This window comes from Hippocampus bargibanti, linkage group LG05 (assembly GCF_051943395.1).
Source record: "Hippocampus bargibanti isolate YZ-2025 linkage group LG05, ASM5194339v1, whole genome shotgun sequence".
In the NCBI taxonomy this organism is placed as follows: Eukaryota; Metazoa; Chordata; class Actinopteri; order Syngnathiformes; family Syngnathidae; genus Hippocampus; species Hippocampus bargibanti.
Window position 1 is genome coordinate 10,777,501 of NC_142738.1, and position 21,394 is coordinate 10,798,894.

The 21,394-nt window shown below is 39.4% G+C and overlaps 1 protein-coding gene across 2 annotated transcripts in view; it reads left to right on the forward strand.

Moving 5' to 3' along the window:
• The window catches only part of ano3 (anoctamin 3), a 58,820-nt gene that overhangs the window by 16,839 nt on the left and 20,587 nt on the right, over positions 1–21,394 (forward strand). For both annotated transcript variants that reach the window (XM_088996420.1, XM_088996421.1), the window contains exons 2-8: positions 6,479–6,685; positions 8,876–9,006; positions 9,124–9,279; positions 9,381–9,481; positions 9,568–9,612; positions 16,062–16,196; positions 17,786–17,892. In XM_088996420.1, the coding sequence (XP_088852546.1) occupies positions 6,479–6,685; positions 8,876–9,006; positions 9,124–9,279; positions 9,381–9,481; positions 9,568–9,612; positions 16,062–16,196; positions 17,786–17,892 (882 nt within the window). The remainder of the gene's footprint in view (positions 1–6,478; positions 6,686–8,875; positions 9,007–9,123; positions 9,280–9,380; positions 9,482–9,567; positions 9,613–16,061; positions 16,197–17,785; positions 17,893–21,394) is intronic.

The window sequence follows — 21,394 nt, forward strand, 5'->3', positions numbered from 1 at the left end:
TTGTAACGCACCCCTCTTTCACATTTTCATGCAGCCCATCACTCTGATTTTGAGTTGGTAGTTTTTGTTCGATTTTTCTGAACAACAATCATGAGTAAAGCATCCTTTCAGGGGATCTGAAATGCAATCAGGCAGCCCGAGCTGACCATCTAATGTTTTATGATGTAGGCTTAGTTGAAAGCTGAGACACTAAAAGTGCTCTGAGCTCAACAGAGATGAATAATTAAAGGCATAGACACTGAGGCATGATGGGAAGCATCCCACTGACCTGAATTCTCTATTTGTACTTTATCTGTGCAGATAATATCTTGATGCTTAATGCTTCAAAAGGGAATGGTCGACCAATAAGACTGAGTTTCAGACCTCTTAGCAGCTTACTGTAATGTTTTCATCATTTTTGTGCTTTGTTTGGTTGCTTTCTAAATGCTTGCAACTTTAGTAGAAAATTGAGAAATAAGTGAAATAGGACTAGGGATCATGCTTTTTTTTAACTCATTCACTGCCAGACGTGCAAAAATGTGTCCACTTCAGTGCCAGAGTTTTTGTTTTGTCATTGTCACTTGAATCCCAGGACACGCAGAATGTTGAGATTTCGGATGGCATCCACATGTTAGAACCCTGTCAGAGATATGACAGTCTGACACTGTGGACGAAGACTCGAACCCAGAAAGATTGTCCCTACTGCCGGCAGGAGAGGCAGCCATTCATGACAGACGTCTGAATTCTGCGGCCCTCTGCCAAGCTATTTATTGAGAGTACATGCAAATTAAAGTGATACATTAGTAAAACATAGTTTTCTTGATTAGAATACCACACCCCTGGAATGTCCTGAGCCCCAACAGCTCTAAGCAATAAAACATTGGCTTTTCCACGAGCTGATAAATTTGTAACCTGGCTAATGAGCTCTTCCTGTGCAAGATGTTCAAGTCGTAAATAACTTCAGTGATAAAGGAGTATCCTCTGAATTTGAGGAAGCCATTAGAATATTACATATAGAGTGCACAACAAATGAATGAATAACTAGTTTTCAAATTTGAAGTAAAAAAATAATGACTGTTATTGTGGTTTACATGGAAAAGTTCGAAATTTTGGTTTGGACTTTAGCATGCATCATCAGTTTGATTTGCTTTCGCAGTCCGAATAAAATCATGTGGCGGACCAGATTTGGCCCCCGGGCCTTGACTTAGACACCCGTGCTATAGGTAAAGGCAGTTAAGTTCATAGTTTTGTGTGTATGTGCGTGTGTGTGTGTGTGTGTGTGTGTGTGTGTGTGTGTGTGTGTGTGTGTGTGTGTGTGTGTGTGTGTGTGTGTGTGCTTATACTTTTTTACCACCCCAAATGACTTTGTTATTTCCATAGGATCTATAGTTTCCATTGAATCCATTTGACACAACGAACAAACCTGTCCATTTGGTGCACCTATTTTTGACTTTGAGTATAGTTTTGGGATCACTGAGCCTCGCCTTTGCAAGTCCATTAACTGGGCTCAGCTCTGATTTGTCATCTCAGACAGAACGCCTTGCAGAATATTCCAGCACATTTGACTGCAGCCTGCTGGGTACACGTATGTGTTTATTGTGTGGGAGTTGCATGGAAATGAAGTCAGCACAATCATGTGTCTAACATGCACGCCTGTAATCAATCTGAGGCACAAGTTACAAGATGGAAGGCCATAAATCAGGCTGTTGCTGCATTTGTGTCTTTCTCACCAGGCCATTGAACATGCAAAGTAATTGCTGATGCACTTGGCACAATATGACTCTTTAACGAATGAAAGCTTAACAACCCGAAACTCAGCTGCGATTTCAAATCGCGCAGATCATGAAAATGAAGAACCAATTACAGCATTTGGAAGCGAACTGTGATAATATGATGGCACCTTTCCCGGAGCAGCCACCTATATTCACTCAAGTGCAATGCTTGAAAAAAAAGTGTTAATTCTTAAAGGGCAACCGACACCATTTTTTTGTTTCCTAACTGACATCAGAAAAACGTTTTAATCATCTAAAATACCCAAAACACGCAGGCTCATATTTTTAGTCAAATGAAAAATACCCATAAAAATGACTTGAAGTGTCCCTAAACTACTTCTAAATGACCTCAGAAAGTTTCAGTTTCAGAAGGTCCCGCCCCCTTTTTCGTGACGTCACACCAGGATACACCTTCACAAACTGCCCTGCTCGAGAATCAAAACAATGGCTTCAGATTCGGAGAAGATGCTTTCTTGTGACTCATCCAGTTATGAATATGATTCAAATAGTTCTGAAGAGGAAAGCATAAATGTTTGCAATCGATTAAAGAAGTCCTCCCATATCAATTTGAGCCGTCAGGACTGCAATGTAGCGTCTCAGAAAATGCACAAGATGGCGCTCCGTTGGAAATGGGCTGATTTGTCTGCTAGAAATTTGTGTCAACTAGTATCAAATAGTAGTCTTGGTGCAACACACAACGATTCACCATCGCCTTATTTATGTGTTTTCCTTCTAATTTCGCCATCAACACGAAGTTTTCAGACCAAACAAAGTACCCAAAATGCATTGTGTCGCTTTCTCAGTCAGTGGCGTTCCAGACGTGACGTCACGTCAGGAATCGTCATCAACTCAAAAACAAGACTTCCTTCAGCGGCGAGTCTTAAAATGTAAAATATAGCCATATCCCGTTTAATCTTTGTAAAATACGCTCAGTAGAAGTCATTTGAAGTGATTTTACAAATTATGGACACAACCTGTCCGGAGGCGTCGGTTGTCCTTTAAGAAGAGGACTTGTGTTGTAGAAATACAGTAGTGGTGAATGGGTGTAGGTCTGTTGCTTTGGTTGTTTGTTTGTTTTGTTTTGTTTTGTTTTAATCCATGAAATCTTCACTATGTGGTTGAAAACATTGAAAAGTAATTGTGAAAAAGTAATTGTGAAACTTAGAAAAGAAGCCCCCCGTTTCTCCCATTCCACATCAGTGCGCTGCAGAAGAAAATCATCAGCAGATCAGCAGGCCCCTCGGTCCTTGGATTAGTCTCGCAGTCAAGAAATGTACGTTTCACAGGAGCATAGTCATAAAAGAAAGAGGAAAGAAAAGTAAGAAGTAGAAAAACAAAATACAGGAGCTTGGGCGCCATCTTGTGCATTTTCTGGGACACTACATTGGAGTCCTGACGCCTCAAAATGGCACGGACTGACTTCTTTAATCGATTGCAAACATTAATGCTTTCCTCTTCAGAACTATTTGAATCATATTTATAACTGGATGAGTAACAAGAAAGCATCGTTTTGATTCTCGAGCAAGGCATGACGTCTTGGCGTGACGTCACGAACAAGGGGGCGGGACCTTCTGAACCTCAAATTTTCTGAGGTCATTTTGAAGTAGTTTTGGGACACTAACTCATTTTTATTGGTGTTTTGCATTTCACTAAAAAGATCAGCCTCTGTGTTTTGTGTATTTTAGATTCTATAAAAGTTTTTCTGATGTCAGTTAGGAAACAAATAAATGGTGTCGGTTGTCCTTTAAATGCTCTCAAAGACAGTCATTATTTTCATCATCATGTGATGGGCCACGAAGGATGAATAACAAAAATGTGGTTTTAACGTGCAAAAATGTTTCCACTCCAGTTCCAGGGTTTTTGTCATTGTCACTCAAATTCCAGGACCTACAGAATATTGAAATGGGGGCAGGTGTACAAAATACAAATACATACATATTGATTTATATAGGGCTTTAACAACAGCTGAAGCTGTAACAAAGCGTTAACATGGACAAAAGGGAACTGCTGCCCGCTCGTGGAAGGAAAAAAAAATATTGCCAGAGATCTTACCAGCACTTTATCGGCACCCCTGCAAGAAAAAACAAAACCCGAATAAATTCGTGAATGGCGCTCCACGTCATATTTTCAATTCTCGAATAAATTTGGGGATGGCAGTGAATGAGTTGAGATGGGCAGAAAATGTACTGTAAATAGTACGTATATGCAAAATACACATAGAATTTGCCCCCTCACCCAATATTTTTAATGTATTTTTTCTGATTTTCACCCCAAATTACCTCCAATATTCTGACAGCCAAATTCCCACTACATATGTTGTGGACCTCGATTCACCCATGTCAAAAACAGGTTTTCTATGCTCCTTAATGTTTTTTCGTGTACAATAACTGCACCACATTGAAATAAAATGAGCATTTTTATTTTTATTTTTATTTTTATTTTTATTTTTATTTTTAATTATTTTTTTTATTTTTATTTTTATTTTTATTTTTTTTTATTTTTATTTTTATTTTTAATTATTTGTAATTATTTTTATTGTTATTTTATTTTAATTTTTTTACATTTTATTTTATTTTTATTGTTATTTGTTTATTTTTATTTTTATTTTTATTTTTATTTTTAATTATTTTTAATTATTTTTATTGTTGTTTTATTTTAATTTTTTTTTATATTTTATTTTCTTTTTATTGTTATTTGTTTATTTTTATTTTTATTTTTATTTTTATTTTTAATTATTTTTTAATTATTTTTAATTATTTTTATTGTTATTTTATTTTAACTTTTTTATATTTTATTTTATTTTTATTGTTATTTGTTTATTTTTATTTTTATTTTTACAGCTGCTTTGGTTAGCGGGTGTGATCACACTCACAGTAGCAGAGATGTTTCTCTGTCAAATCCGCCGATTTGCAGTCACTCAATTTGCAATCTAAGCTCGCATAGATTGCTATTGAGAGTCAAACTTTGCTGTAAAAGTTGCATGGTGAATAGCTCCTCATTCCAAATTGTTCTATCGGAAAATTGACCCCCCCCAACCAGGGTCACATAATCTTAAATTAGATGTACCAGCATGCACGCCTTCATAGCGTCTGCCCTCCTGCATTATGCATACACTTGAGCAATAACATAGTGATGTTATTCACTGAGCAAGCAAGAAAAATGTTGAACTCCATCACGCAAAGATTTTCCGCCTCTACCCTCTGCTCACAGCCCCTATACAGAATTTTGTAATTGATTTTTTTACGAAATCCTTTGTATATTGTCATCAAACAAGCTCCATTGAAAACGTAACCACTTTGATGTGACAAGCTTTTCAGTTTAGATTGCATACTGTGTGATAAAATATGTAAATGAACATTTAAGTGTTTAGGTTGCGCGTATGATTTATATGCCATACAGAAGTCATTTCTGTATTTACTGATGATGCCCTTTCGTTCATGCAAGCATCGGAATTCTCATCCGCATGCAGTGGTCATTCGACATACGACCGATATGTGTCATGTAAGCCAACAGCCTGCAAATCTCTTTTTTATGGGCCTTCATTTTTTACAACTAGCTCCGTTCGTAAGAATTACGTCGAAAAGCCTTTCAAATGTTCCACCAGACATTTTACGGCCTAAAAGCGTGCCATATTTATGACACGTCCGGCGGGTCGTGCACTTTAACATCATTTTTAACTTAAACCAAAGCTGACATGATTAATTTTGAGGGAAAAAAATGGGAGAAAATGATTGTTGATTTCCCAAGTGGATTGAAGCTTCTTCCAAAAGGGAAAGAATCAAATGATGTCAGTTTTCATCCAAGGCAACTTAGCGTCAAGAGCACTTAAAAGTCATCCAGCTCTTCTTATCTTCACACCAATGCTTGGGTCCTCTTATTTTTTGATTCAGCAAAGATTTACAGCCCACATTTGTTCCCTGAGATGGATGAGCGCTCTCAACATAATCCCTGATGAAATTGTTTGAGCACTCTCAAAAAGTAGAGCTTTTTTCCCCCTGTAATAAAATGCTTGACCTGTGCTATGAGAAGACACGCACCACCCACTGACTCCACGCCATTCCCAAATTTGTTTGGGGATTGGTTTTTCTTGTTGGTGCTGATAAAGCGCTGGTCAGATCTCTGGCATGTTTTCCCCTTCCACGAGGGGGCAGAATGTGCTTTTTGTCCATGTTAGCGCTTTGTTACAGCTTTAGCTGTTCTTAAAGCGCTATATAAATCAATATGCATATATTGGATTCTATTTTGTACAACCGACCCCATTTCAAGCTCAGATACCTACAGGCCAATATAACTTAGGAATGAACTCTTTTTTTCCGATGAAAGAAGAGAGTCTAAGGTTTCTAACGCTGAATTGAATGATTATGTAGTCCTAAAACCCAATATTCTGTGGGTCCTGCAATTTGAATGAAAATGACACCTTGGATGGGGAGAAAATGAGTTAACTGTCGCCATTTTAGAAAATCGGGGCGCTCATTCAGTCAATGACTCATATACCAATTTGCTGTTCCTAATTGAGCCTCTAGATGGCACACACAATTAACAGCGCTACTGCCCAGTGTATTAATTCTACATGCAGGCCAAACACTTTTGTTTTTATGATGATGGCGGCGGGCCGAATGAAAATTGACCACTGACCACAATTGGCCCCCTTGCCGGACTTTGGGCATAGCTGATTTACATTCACGTCGAGTTCCTTCCATTAAAAGTATCCTCTTCACTTTCTCCAGGCATGCACACCAGCATCAGCGAGATCCTGAAGGAGAAAAGCCTAAAACCATCCCGCCGCAGTCTGCCCTGCCTGGCCCAGAGTCAAACTCATCCCATCAACCTCAACCACTTCCTGTCTGTACCTCTGAGCCCGGAGCCCAAACCCCAATTGGAGGTTCTGAGTCAGAGCATCAGCACCTCCTGCAGCCTCCCGCCGCCACAGACAGGTCAGTATCGTCACAGACAGGATTTACATCACCAATTTTTTTGCCCGAGGACTTGTCTGTCATATTCACACAGATATCTTTACAGGATTCTACCAACATTATGTCATAAGTTAGTTAGTGGAATTATCCATCGTCTCTTTTAATGTTCGCAAATCACATTCCACTCATGACTTTCCCCGCCACTTTTTTTTCAACACCCGATAGCCTTATTTATATCCTAACACTTCAGCTATGAAAATGGGCCCTCGTTAGAAGCATCTGTGAAGTGCAATTTTATGATAGTTGGCTTCGACTACCCGCAATTAACGGCTACTCGGTTGCATCGCGTCCGTGACGCAAACAATTAAGTTTTAAAGGACAACCGACACCATTTTTTCTTGTTTCCTAACTGACATCAGAAAACGTTCTAAAATACCCAAAACATACAGGCTGATATTTTTGGTCAAATGCAAAACAATAAAAATGACTTAAAATGTCCCAAAACTACTTCAAAAGGACCTCAGAAATTGCGAGTTTCATAAGGTCCCGCCCCCTTGTTCGTGGTGTCACCCCAAGACGTCTTGCCTTGCTCGAGAATCAAAACAATGGCTTCAGATTCTGAGAAGATGCTTTCTTGTGACTCATCCAGTTATGAATATGATTCAAATAGTTCTGAAGAGGAAAGCATAAATGTTTGCAATCGATTAAAGAAGTTCTCCAATATCAATTCGAGCCATCAGGACTCCAATGTAGCGTCCCAGAAAATGCACAAGATGGCGCCCAAGCTACGTTGGAAATGGGCTGATTTGTCTGCTGGGAATTTGTGTCAACTAGTATCAAATAGTAGTCTTGGTGCAACACACAACGAATCACCATCGCGTTATTTATGTGTTTTCCTTCTAATTTCGCCATCAACACGAAGTTTACCCAAAATGCATTGTGTCGCTTTCTCGGTCAGGCGCGTTCCAGGCATCGTCATCAACTCAAAAACAAGACTTCCTGAATATTCAGAGCGAGTCTTGAAACGTAAAATATAGCTATATGCGGTGGAATCTTTGTAAAATACGTATGCTCAGTAGAAGTCATTTGAAGTGATTTTACAAATGATGGACACAACTTGTCCGGAGGCATCGGTTGTCCTTTAATGTCTCATGTAGTGTTGTGGCATCATTGCCTCCGTACTTGTTTTGTGCATACTGTGCAACTGGCAGGACTGCAGAAGACACAATAGAAGAAAAAGACAATGTTACAATGTAAAGTTCATAAAAATGGTACTGCACACGTGGAGAAATGTTCTTTTCTGAAAGGAGTCCTGTCCTTGCCTCAGTGTGCGTTTTTTCCTCACCATGGTGATTGGCTGAAATTTTTTTACATTGCTCAAAGAAGATACATGCTGGTGTGCGTAAGATTCATTAGCATAAAATATCTGCGTTGCGCATTGCTGTTTTATACGTGTGCTGTTTTTTCTCCCTGGGAAAAAAAATCGTACCTCATTTTTCATAGCAAAAATCAGCTTTTTTTAAATTAACTGTACATTAATTTAGGTGTGCTTATTTCAGCATTACTGGACGATTGTACAAAAGCAGGATAGTTGAACAGTTTCAGAAACATAGTTTACTTTATTCTGTAACACTTGTGACCATTTCTTTTATTTTTTTTAGAGAGAAGCAGAGAAAGAAACTAACATTAATACTAAAACTAATAAAAAATAAATGAAAACAAAACAAAAACACTTAAAAAGTCATTAAGTCATTCACTGCCATTCCCGAATTTATTCAGAAGCTTATGTGTCTGGAGTTATATGAGCTTGAAATGAGGGCAGCTGTCCAAAATACAATGCAATACATACTGTACATGTTTGTTTATATAGCGCTTTAACAACAGCTGAAGCTGGAACATTATTATTATTATTATTATTATTATTATTATTATTATTATTATTATTATTATTATTATTATTATTATTATTATTATTATTATTATTATTATTCAGCCTATTCAAGTTTAACACTCAATAAATGAAGAGCTTGCAAAGTGAATTCAGATATTTTGGTCATATGTTTGCACATCGTCTGGCATTGAATGAGTTGAAAATGGTATTTGAAAAGTAACAGTCGGACTGCAATGACAAATCCCCACGTATTTTATCCCTACCTTGTGTCAGATGTTTTGCATATCCAATTATTACCCTTTGTGTGTCCACATTTTCAGCAGAGGACGCCAAGGATGAATACACGGAAGAGTCTGAGGCAACTGCCTGCGAAATCAGAATAGACGGCTCACTTCTGCCTCGAAAACCTAGCACACGGGCTAAGCTCGAGGCCCGCACAGATTCCATCAAGGTAAAATATGTCCTCATTCATCCGCATTCACGATGATAAACCTGACAGTATTTTCAAGACTGCCACATTACATTGCAAACTCGTGTAGATGAGCTGATTGATTCTTTGCGTCCGCAGGCCAGGAATACATCAGATGCATCTGGTCTCTTTTTTCGCGATGGGAAAAAGCGCATTGACTACATCCTGGTTTATAAGAAGTCCAGTCCGCAAGTGGAGAAAAGGTGTACCTTTGAGAAGAATTTACGTGCTCAGGGCTTGATGCTGGAAAAAGAGGTGATAACTGCTCCCAATGATAAAAAGACGCAAAAACATATTCATATTTACCACCATTTTTTAAAATTTAACCAACACTGTATTTTCTCTGACTCTCAAAGCCTTCCTTGACGAACAATGACATCATGTTTGTCAAAATCCACACTCCCTGGGACACGCTTTGCAAATATGCAGAACAGATGAACATCCGGATGCCTTTTAGGTAACACAAGGGATTTGATTGCAGCGCAAATTTTCTTTCACTGGCTGGAAGCTTCTTTAATATACCTCTTTTTTTTCCTGCGAAAGGAAAAAATCCCATTTTACAGATAGGAAAAGCAAAACCTTGGGCAGGTGAGTCTTTTTTTACATCTCACAAATGGCTCAATGGTCATATTGCAATGTAAAAAAAATATAAATAGGCAGGTGTTAAAGAAACCTCATAGATTGGGTTTCTTTTCAGATTTTAACTCATTGCAAAAATGTGTCCACTCCAGTGCCAGGGTTTTTGTTATTGTCACTTGAATTCCAAGACCCACATAATATTGAGTTTTAGGACTACATATACATTCAAGACAGCATTAGAAACCTTAGATGCTTCTTTCATCAGATAAAAAAGAGTTAATTCCTAAATTATATGGGTCTGGAGTTATATGAGCTTGAAATGAGGGTGGCTGTCCAAAATACAATACAATGCAATGCATGCAGATTGGTTTACATAGCGCTTTAGCAACAGCTGCAGCTTGAACAAAGCGCTAAAATGCGCTTTGTTCGAAAAGGGAGATGCTGCCTTTGTGTGGAAAACAAAAATATTGCCAAAGGCCATGGCCGGTGCTTTATCGTCACCCAAGCATGAAAAACCAAAACTTGAACAAATTCGGGAATGGCGCTCTACATCATATTTTCAATTCCCGAATAAATTTGTGAATGGCAGTGAATGACTTAATGACAACATCAGCATCAAAATGGTTGATAATAATAAATAATAATAACACATTTCTTTTATAAGCGCCTTTCAAAACTCTCAAGGTCACTTTTCAGTCACAGGAGAAGTGTTTCTGTCGGTGAGTAGCGGCAGTCACACATGGCAGCGTTCACTCAATCCAGAAGTAACTCAAATACATAGAAAGCTAGCTAGCTATCAGATAGCCAGCTCGATAGCTAGCTATATAACTAATGTATTTTGTTTTTGTACTTCTTTCTTTCCTTTCCTTTTCCTTTCATAATTTTGCTGCTGTGTTACTTCCGGGTAGAGTGAACGCTGGCTCGAATGGCTGCTGCTGCTGACCCGCACACAAAAAATCCCGTGATTGGATAGGATTTGCCATTATTAGTCTCGCAGTGGAGAAATTTGCATTTCACAGCAGCCACGTTATAAAAGAAATGAATGTAGAAAAGCAAAATACTGGAGCTGCTGGAAAGGCAGCCACTCCCGCGGCGCCGTCTTGAAGTCAAAAGAACAAAAAAAAAACTAAATAACAAATAACATGACAACACAAAGACACTGAGAGACATTCATTCTTAAGCACTTTCTGTACCCACTTTGTTACACAAAGCTGTTCCAGATGAAAGAGGAGAGGATCAAAGCGTCTCTTCACCAGTGGATCAGGGACATCATGGTAGAACTTGCACGTCGACTACAAGCTAAATGTTGAAAGCAAACACGCAGCTGTAGCATCCATTGACGAAAAGAGATTGTCTCACATCTCCTGTCCCTCATAAATCCGCTTCAATTCCAACCCTCGACAGTTCCATCCATATACGCATCGGCGCTCTGCGCTGACGCTCCTTCCTTATCTATAAAATTTCCTTGAGAGTTTTGAAAGGTGCTTAGAAATTAAATGTATTATTATTATTATTATTATTTATTATTATTATTATTATTATTATTATTATTATAGAATTAATTGTGGAAAGCCTTCCAGAATACATTTAAGAATCAGGGATGAAAAACATTATTTTTTGTCTCAAAAATGATCATGAATCAGACTGTCGAACAATGTCAAACACTGCTGGGAGGAATATGTCAAAAAGCGTTTTCAGAGAACAATACTATCACTCATCCACAGTCATGACAATTTTCCATGAAACTATCTGAAATCTTTCCGTCAAACACCAACGATTGGCACGGGCTCATTTGCATACTATTTTTAGAAGGATGCAATCACGCTTTGAAGTCGTGTTCAAGTGATGTCCAAGCTCCGCATAGACTCCAAATTTCGCTGTCTAATCTCTGCAAGCAGACAGAAGCATTGGAGTGTTTCAAGCATCACAAGTTCAAGCGTCTCTGTTTTTGTTTGGTTGGGCAAAACATTCCAATTGAAAAAAATAATGCAAAACTTCAAAAAACTCAATTATTTCATTTTGGTATCTGATATCAAAGTGAAATTTGAAGCTGATTTGTTTTATAGTTTGACTCCCATTACTGGAAAATCATTGAATTTGGACTGAACGTTTTATAGCATTACCAATTTTTTAACTTTTCCATATATGAGATGCACCGCTTTATAACCTTCAATGAATGACATATTAAAAAACTTTTTCCATAGATAAGGCGCACTGGATTATAAAGCGCAAGGTCATTGTATCTACGCCGGTCAAGGATGACTCTTCGTACTGATGTCACAAATGTTTATTGTGGAACACTTGGAACACCGTGAAAACTATAAAGGACATTTAAAGGACAACTGACGTCACTTTTTTGTTTCTTAACTGACACCAGAAAAACGTTTTATAGCATCTAAAATACCCAAAACATGCAGTAGGATATTTTAGTCAAAGGCAAAACACCAATAAAAATGACTTAAAGTGTCCAAAATCTGCAAAAAAATTGAGCTGCGAATTGGGCATTTTCAGAAAGTCCCGCCCCCATTTCGTGACGTCACGCCAAGACGTCTTGCATTGCTTGTGAATCAAAACAATGGCTTCAGATTCGGAGAATATGCTTTCTTGTTACACATCCAGTTATCAATATGATTCAAAGAGTTCTGAAGAGCAAATCATACATGTTTGCAATCGAGTAAAGAATTTATTTGGGCCATTTTGAGGCAACATTGGGGGACAATCTCTCACCAAAAAAAGAGGCACAAAATGGCGACATCCTGTGGCCACCTCCATTTCCACAGGCTGATAAATTCTTAAATGGCGCTTGGACGCCCTCTGGCGGCTTTTGGGTGCAACACGAGGTCCCCAGACCAAACAACTACAGTAAAATACAGTAAAGTCTCGTTATATCGATATTCAAGGGAGTACGAAAAATATCGATATAACCGGGACTATCGATATATCCGATCCTGCGCCGAACTGCATTAAACAAAAGCCGCCAAAAGAGGGCAGCCAAGCGCCATATAAGAAACGGAGCTGGCCATTAGCTCCCTTTTTTTTGGGTCAATGTTGCCTCAAAATGGCACATATAATTCTTTAATGATTGTAAACATGTATGCTTTAATCTTCAGAACTACAGTGTATTTGAAACATATTCATAACTGGATGTGTAACAAGAAAGCATATTATCCGAATCTGAAGCCATTGTTTGGATTCACAAGCAATGCAAGACGTCTTGGCGTGAAGTCATTTTTATTTGCATTTGAATAAAAAGTGACATCGGCTGTCCTTTAATACACAGTATGGAATGTTAATAATTTTCAAAATCATCGCGCTTCAGCAGACAAAACAAGAAACATTGTTGCAAAAAACGATTGCATTCATATACAGTACAGTGGGCATGTACATAACACAACAGGGAAACTGCAACGCTTACATCTTACTGTATTATGTATACAATTTAAAAAAGTCATCAATCTTCTTCTGCTTCCCATTTTTACCTTTTAACACAAACACTTCAATCTCGTCTGCTACACACGAGCTAGCGTCTGAAAATGAAAATGGCTCTGCTACACGGGTGCTGGGCACGTAACCAAGTCACCTGACCAAGTCGACCAATGGCGCGACTGATGGCGTGACACGTAACCAAGACACGTGACCAAGTTGACCAATGGCGCGACCGATGGCGTGTCACGTGACAAAGTCACACGGCCAAGTCGACCAATAGCGCGACCGATGGCGGCTCATGTGACCAAGTCGACCAATGGCGCGACCGATGGCGGCTCACGTAACAAGACACGTGACCAAGTTGACCAATTGCGCGACCGATGGCGTGTCACGTGACAAAGTCACACGGCCAAGTCGACCAATAGCGCGACCGATGGCGGCTCATGTGACCAAGTTGACCAATGGCGCGACCGATGGCGGCTCACGTAACAAGACACGTGACCAAGTTGACCAATGGCGCGACGGATATATCGATATAAACAACAAAAATGGCCGGCGGGGGATGAAAAGGAGCACCGTAATAACCGGATTATCATAATAACCGGGTATCGTACTAAACGGTACTAATTATACATAAAAAGACTAGAAATGTGCAAGGGAAATGAAAATAGTATCGTAATAAGCGGTACTATCGATATAACCGATATCGATATAACGAGACTTTACTGTACATTGACGTGATGGAAGGACAATGCGACAATGCGTCCTTTTCACGGTCAGTGGGTGGTCCTTTCCTGACGTCACGTACGGACTCGTCACCAACTCACAAACAAGACTTCCTGAATATTCAGCATGAGTCTTAAAACGTAAAATATAGCTATATGCTAAAATACGCTCAGTAGAAGTCATTTGAAATGATTTTACAAATTATGGACACAACTTATCCGGGGATGTCGGTTGTTCTTTAAAAACGACAATTAACATTACAATAAGTTCGACAAGACATACAGTAAATAAGAAAATAACGTACCGTGTGCACCTTATTAACCGAATGTAGATAAACTTTTACGTAGATTTTAGACCGTCGTTCTGTCTCTCTAGCAGTTACTCTCGTCCATCAAAACACATGACACGGAAGTGATAATGACAAATCATTATAAAGTATTGAAGACGATTTTAAGAAGAACACACATATAACGGTTCGCATAGACACATTAAACAGTTTTGCAGAACAAGACCAAATAAATCATATTTTTGTTGTCATGGCAACCAATGACAATATACCCGCCAGTTACAGTCATCTTTTGAAAAAAATCAAGGCTTTTACGTGCGGCTTATAGTGCGGAGAATGTTCAATTTCAAAGAAGAAATACTATCAATGCAATACAATACAATACATATTGATTTACATAGCGCGTTATCAATAGTTGAAGCTGTAACAAAGCGCTAACATGGACAGATATCTCATCTCTCATCTCATTTTCCATACCGCTTATTCCTCATTAGGGTCGCGGGGGTTGCTGGAGCCTATCTCAGCTGTCTTCGGGCACTAGGCTGAGGACACCCTGATTTGGTTGCCAGCCAATCGCAGGGCACACAAAGACATACAACAGTCACTCTCACACTCACACCTACGGACAATTTGGAGTGGTCAATCTGCCTGCCATGCATGTTTTTGGAGTGTGGGAGGAAACCGGAGGACCCGGAGAAAACCCACGTGGGTCCTGGGAGAACATGCAAACTCCACACAAGGAGGCCGGACCGGGACGCGAACCGGCGACCTCTGCACTGTGAAGCCGGTGTGCTAACCACTCGACTACCGGGCCGCCCTATATTATATTATATTATATTATATTATATTATATTATATTATATTATATTATATTATATTATCTCTCATCTCATCTCATTTTCCGTACCGCTTATTCCTCATTAGGGTCGCGGGGGTTGCTGGAGCCTATCTTAGCTGTCTTCGGGCACGAGGCGGGGGACACCCTGAATTGGTTGCCAGCCAATCGCAGGGCACACAAAGACATACAACAGTCGCTCTCACACTCACACCTAGGGACAATTTGGAGTGGTCAATCTGCCTGCCATGCATGTTTTTGGAGTGTGGGAGGAAACCGGAGGACCCGGAGAAAACCCACGCGGGTCCGGGGAGAACATGCAAACTCCACACAGGGAGGCTGGACCGGGACGCGAACCGGCGACCTCTGCACTGTGGAGCCGGTGTGCTAACCACTCGGCTACTGGGCCACCCTGGACAGATATCGTATAAAGGAAGTAAATGAGTCATAAAGATAGTAGAAAGCAACAGGGAGTGAAACCAAGATTGTCATGATCTGGTTAGCGACCAACGGGGGGCGCTGTCGGCCCCGCCTACACCTGCACAGGTGCTGGTCGTCCCGATCAGATTGGCGACGTCAGCCCTGCCTGCAGCCTCGCAGGTGCTGGTCGTTTAATCATTGACACTTAAAAGGACACCTGGCACGACCATCCGGTGCCGATTCATTGTTTGTTTGCTGCTTGGTTGCAGTATGCATCGTGTACGTCTTTGTTTAACCTTGGCGGGCTTTTACTTTTGGTCTTCTTTTGCTACTTTGTATTTTTTCCATTCAGATCATTTTGATGTTTTACATTTTGTTACTGCTGACCTTTATTTTAATACAATTTGTCAAACAACCTCCTGCTCCCTCCTGCCTGCTTTTTGGGATCCGAACCCGCCATCACCACCTCGCAAAACGTGACAAAGATGAAGCCGGAGCCATGATTCTATAGGTGTAGTTCAATTCAATACACTTGTTTATATTTACACTATATTATGTTTATTGGTGGTACATTTTTTTAACACGAGTAAAATTACTTTTCTTTTTTTTTGTTGGTTTTTGCAGTGTATTTGTAGTGCAGATTGAGCTTTCTTGGTGTGTCGGCAGTGGAGTGAAAGTTAATGATACACTTTATAATGCCCATATAGACAATCCGCACGTTAATCTGTGCCGTTAATCCCGTCCTGCTGTGTTCCATCTGCGCAGCCGCTTTCATTTGAGATGTCGTCAGATCAAGAGCTGGCTTCCCAGAAATCCCATGAAACTGGACAAGGAGGCGCTGCCTGACCTGGAGGAGAGCGACTGCTACACCGCCCCCTTCAGTCGAGCACGCATGCATCAGTAAGACATTCTTTCTTTCAAAATGATCATTCAAACAAGTGAATAATCAATTATTTTGCTGTGATAGAGAAGAACACCGTTCTATTTCTTCCATCTTCCTGATTCAAAGCAGCACTTGTGTCACTCTTCAATTTATCATGAGTGCATTCTGCAGACAGTAGTGCTACCACAATTGGCGAAAGTCTTGCTCTGGTTTCCTATGCACAAACATTGTCATTGTCAATAAAGTTAAAGGACAACCGACGCCCCCGGACAAGTTGTGTTATAATTTGTAAAATCACTTCAAACGACTTCTACTTAGCATATTTTACAAAGATTCCACCGCATGGTGTAGAGTGTCCTTTAAGTCATTCTCTGCCATTCGCAAATGTATTCAGGAATTGTAAAGAATGATGTGGAGCGCCATTCACAAATTTATATGGGTTTTGTTTTTTCTTACGGTGGGTGCGTTTGAGGCTTCGGTCAGACCTCTGCCAATGTTTTTCCCTCCCACGAGGGGGCAGCATTTACCTTTTGTACAGCCGCCTCCACTTTCAATGCAGATCACTATACCACCAGGTAAGATTGAAATAAACATTTTTTTCTGATGAAAGAAGAGAGTCTTAGCTTTCGTTTGCAGTGAATTTGGTGATGACTTTTTTTAATGCATGTGCACAAATGTGTCCACTCGAGTGCCAGGGTTTTTGTCATTGTCACTCGAATTCCAGGACCCACAGAATATTGAGTTTTAGAACTACATAAAAATTCAATGCAGCCTAAGAAACCTTAGACTCTCTGCTTTAATCATAAAAAAGCGTTAATTCCTAAATTATATGGGTCTGGAGTTATATGAGCTTGAAATGAGGGCAGCTGTCCAAAATACAATGCAATACATACTGTACATGTTGGTTTATATAGCGCTTTAATAACAGCTGAAGCTGGAACTAAGCACTAACATAGAAAAAGGTAAATGCTACCCCCTTGTGGAAGGTAAAAAATATCACCAGAGGTCTGGCCAGCGCTTTATCGGCATCCAAGCAAGAAAAAACTAAACTGAAGCAATTCGGGAAGGGTGCTCTATGTCATATTTTCAATTACCAAATACATTTGTGAATGGCAGTAAATGACTTCATGAGGTTTGTGGGGGTGTTTTTTTGCACATATTAATGTATGTAAGATTGAATGTCCATTCCATGTCAAGATGTCATGAACACTCACATTGATCATTACGCTTGCCTAATAGTAAATCCATGCATACAATGTGACTGAATTTTCTCGGGCTGTCGTATATAAACAACAAAGAAGCCAAATCTTTATGTTGTCATAGTGTTTTATTTATTTATTTATTTATTTGTTCTTTTGACCTCAAGATGGCGCCGCTGCCTTTCCAGCAGCTCCTGTATATTGTTTGTCTACTTCTTCCTTTCCTTTTCATTCCATAACTTTGCTGCTGTGAAATGTAAATGTCTCCCCTGAGAGACTAGTAAAGGCTAATCCGATCCAATCCAAATATTGGCAATGTGAAATTAGTTGCTCATGTCCTCAATTTGAATAATATTTGTATCTTCTCCAGTGACCTGTAACTAATGTCACAAATCTTTTCCACCTAGCTTCACTATCAACAACAGAGAGACCTTCTTTTCCAACTCGACCAGAAGCAGAATCGTCCACCATGTCCTGCAACGCACTAAATATGAGGACGGAAAGTTGAAAATGGGTATGATGCCAATATCCATTTTTCTCTATACCATCTAAACCACAGGTGTCAAAGTCAAGTCCCACGGGCCAAATCCGGCCCGCCACATCATTTTTTTCGGCCCGCGAAAGCAAATCAAACTTGTTAAATTCCATGATGATTGCTAAAATCTGAGCCAAAATGTCATATTTTTCGATGTCAACCACAATAAAAGTCATTATTCTTGACTTCAGATTTGAAAACGAGTTATTCATTAATTTGCTGTATGCTCTATATGTAATATTTGAAGGGATTTAAACATTCTAATGGGTTCCCCAAATTCATAACGGCTCTCGAGAGGAAACCATAACTACAATGTGGCCCGCGGCAAAAAATGACTTTGTCACCCCTGATCTAAACTCATTCACTGCCATTCCTGAATTTTTTCGGGAATTGAAAAGCATGACATGAAGCGCCATTCCTGAATTTGTTCTGGTTTTGTTTTTTTTTTTTTTTGTTTTTTTTTTTGCAGGGGGTGCCTAATTGAAATATATCATTTTTCTTCTTCTTCTTCTTCTTATTATTATTATTATTATTAAGACCTAGTCAGACCTCTGCCAATGTTTTTGCCCACAAGAGGGCAGCATTTGGCTTTTATACAGCCGCCCTCATTTCAAGCTCAGATACCTCCAGACTCACATAATTTAGTAATTAACATTTTTTTTCTGATTAAAGGAAAGAGTAACATTTCTAACACTATATTGAATGTTTATGTAGTCCTAAACCTCAATATTCTGTGGGTTCTGCAATTTGAGTGAAAACGACAAAAACCCTGGCACTGGAGTGCCCACATTTTTGCACATCGTCTGGCAGTGAATGAGTTAAAAACACCAAACATACATGTCTTTAACAAACGCGCACAGAGCGTAATCTATTTAATTATTTTCTGTTTGCTCTTCTTATTCTGGCAGTGTTAAAGTGAATGAAACCACAAGACCATTCCTAAATGCGATTAATATGTAATGAAATCTTGATATTGGTTCACCCTTGAGCAGTGGTCGGGAACCTATGGCTCGCGAGCCATACATGGCTCTTTTGATGATTGCATATGGCTCGCCGATAAAACTAAATACAAATAAATATAGTCGAATGTCAGTGACATTTTAACAAGCCCCATGTTAACGTTAGCATCAACATACTTCTGCGAGAAGTAGATTTCAGATAGCAAGTGTGGAAGCTTATGAGCCGTGTGCAGGCTAGCTAGCAGTAACTTCGCTTCTGGACCGGCAAATTGAATTTCATTCCGATCGTTTGCCTGGGTTTATACCAATCACGAGGAACGGAAAACCATTCATGTTAAAGGTGAGTACTATCACAAGTTATTTTAAATAATACATTCTGATATTTTGTTGAAAAGTGGCGCGTGTGTGTGTGTGTGTGTGTGTGTGTGTGTGTGTGTGTGTGTGTGTGTGTGTGTGTGTGTGTGTGTGTGTGTGTGTGTGTGTGTGTGTGTGTGTGTGTGTGTGTGTGTGTGTGTGTGTGTGTGTGTGTGTGTGTGTGTGTACGCGCACATGCGAGCGTTTGTATGTGCGCGCGCGTGCATGTGGCTCTCACTGAAAAACATTTCTAAATATTTTACTTTTATGGCTCTCTTAGTCAAAAAGGTTCCCGACCCCTGCCCTTGAGCATTGGGATTGTAATTTTGCCGCGGCTTTATTTACAACACCATGTAAAACAAAATTGAGGGTTGCCCCCGCTGATATTCGGTCAATATATTTTCTCATAAACCTACTGATGTCCGCTATTAAAAGCCAGTATTGTCAATTTTACGAGCCTACTATGGACCACTCAGCATTCTTCAGGGTCAATCTGCACTTTCTACATGTCTACTCAATGGGCATATTCTGCTTTGAGATATTTAATTTTAAAATGCTGTTGAATAATATCGATCCATATGTCTTGATGTAAACAAATATATATTATTGTCCTATCACAAGCCACTATACCACAGGTGTCAAAGTCAAGGCCCGCGGGCCAAATCCGGCCCGCCACATAATTTTTTCTCGGCCCGCGAAAGCAAATCAAACTTGTTAAATTCCATGATTGCTAAAATCTGAGCCAAAATTTCATATTTTTGGATGTCAACCACAATAAAAGTCATTATTCTTGACTTCAGATTTGAAAACAAGTTATTCATTAATTTGCTGTGTGCTCTATATGTAATATTTGAAGGGATTTAAACATTCTAATGGATTCCCCAAATTCATAACGGCCCTCAAGAGGAAACCATAACTACAATGTGGCCCGCGGCAAAAAATGACTTTGACACCCCTGCGCTATACTGATTATCGAGTAATACCTTTCTTGTGTGATAGCCCAAAAAATATTCGTCCATGAAGAGTTTCAAAGGATACATGATTTTTTTTTTAATCTATCAAATCTCACACCCTTCTCTTGACTTTGCTTACTGTCCTTTGAGGGGGAAACGTGTATCGCATAAATGTGATTCATAGTACAGTAGCCTGAAACATCCGATTTATTTCTGGATTTTACCCTGCATATGGGCACGCCTTCAAATAAAACCAGAGGCTAGCAGATTATTCAAGTGCATGCAGTTGTTTAAGTCATGCACTGCCAGACGTGCAAAAATGTGTCCACTCCAGTGACGGGGTTTTTATAAAAATAATAATACATTTCATTTAAAGCGCCTTTCAAAGCTCACAAGGACACTTTACAGTCAAGGTCACTTGAATTCCAGGACCCACAGAATATTGAGTTTTAGGACTACATAAACATTCAATGCAGTGTTCGAAACTATATACTCTCCTCTTTCATCAGAAAAAAAGAGTTAATTCCTAACAGCTTGAACAACAGCTGTAGCTAGAACAAAGCGCTAACATGGAAAAAAGTGAACTGCTGCCTCCTTGTGGAAAAGAAAAAACATTGCCAGAGGAAAGACAAAACCCAAACAAATTTGGAAATGGTGCTCTGTCATATTTTCAATTCCCAAATAAATTTGTGAATGACAGTGAATCAGTTAAAATACATTTTATTTTAACACCTCTTATGTGTTTAAGACTCGCATATGATAATATGCTTACAAATTGTCCCTGTAGATGAGTAGCGTTGTTCACTCGTTTTTATTTATCTAGCTATCTAGATGGCTCTCTAGCTATCTATAGGGCTAGATACCTGGCTGGCTATCTATTAGCTACATAGCTAGATAGGTAGATATCTATTAGCTCGCTAGCTTTCTATCTATTTGAGTTACTTCCAGGTTGACTAAACAGTGTCGCGTATGGCTGCCGCTGCTCACCCACAGAACAACTTATCCTGTCACTATAAAGTGACCGTGACAGTTTTGAAAGGCGCTTATAAATTAAATGTATGATGATGATGATTATTATTAAATGCACATGGCTCATTACTTATGATTATTATGATTACTACCAGCTGGCTATCTAGCTAGCTACCTTGCTGGCTATCTATTTTCTATCTATTTGGTATCTGGCTGACTCGCTAGCTATCTAGCTGGCTATCTATT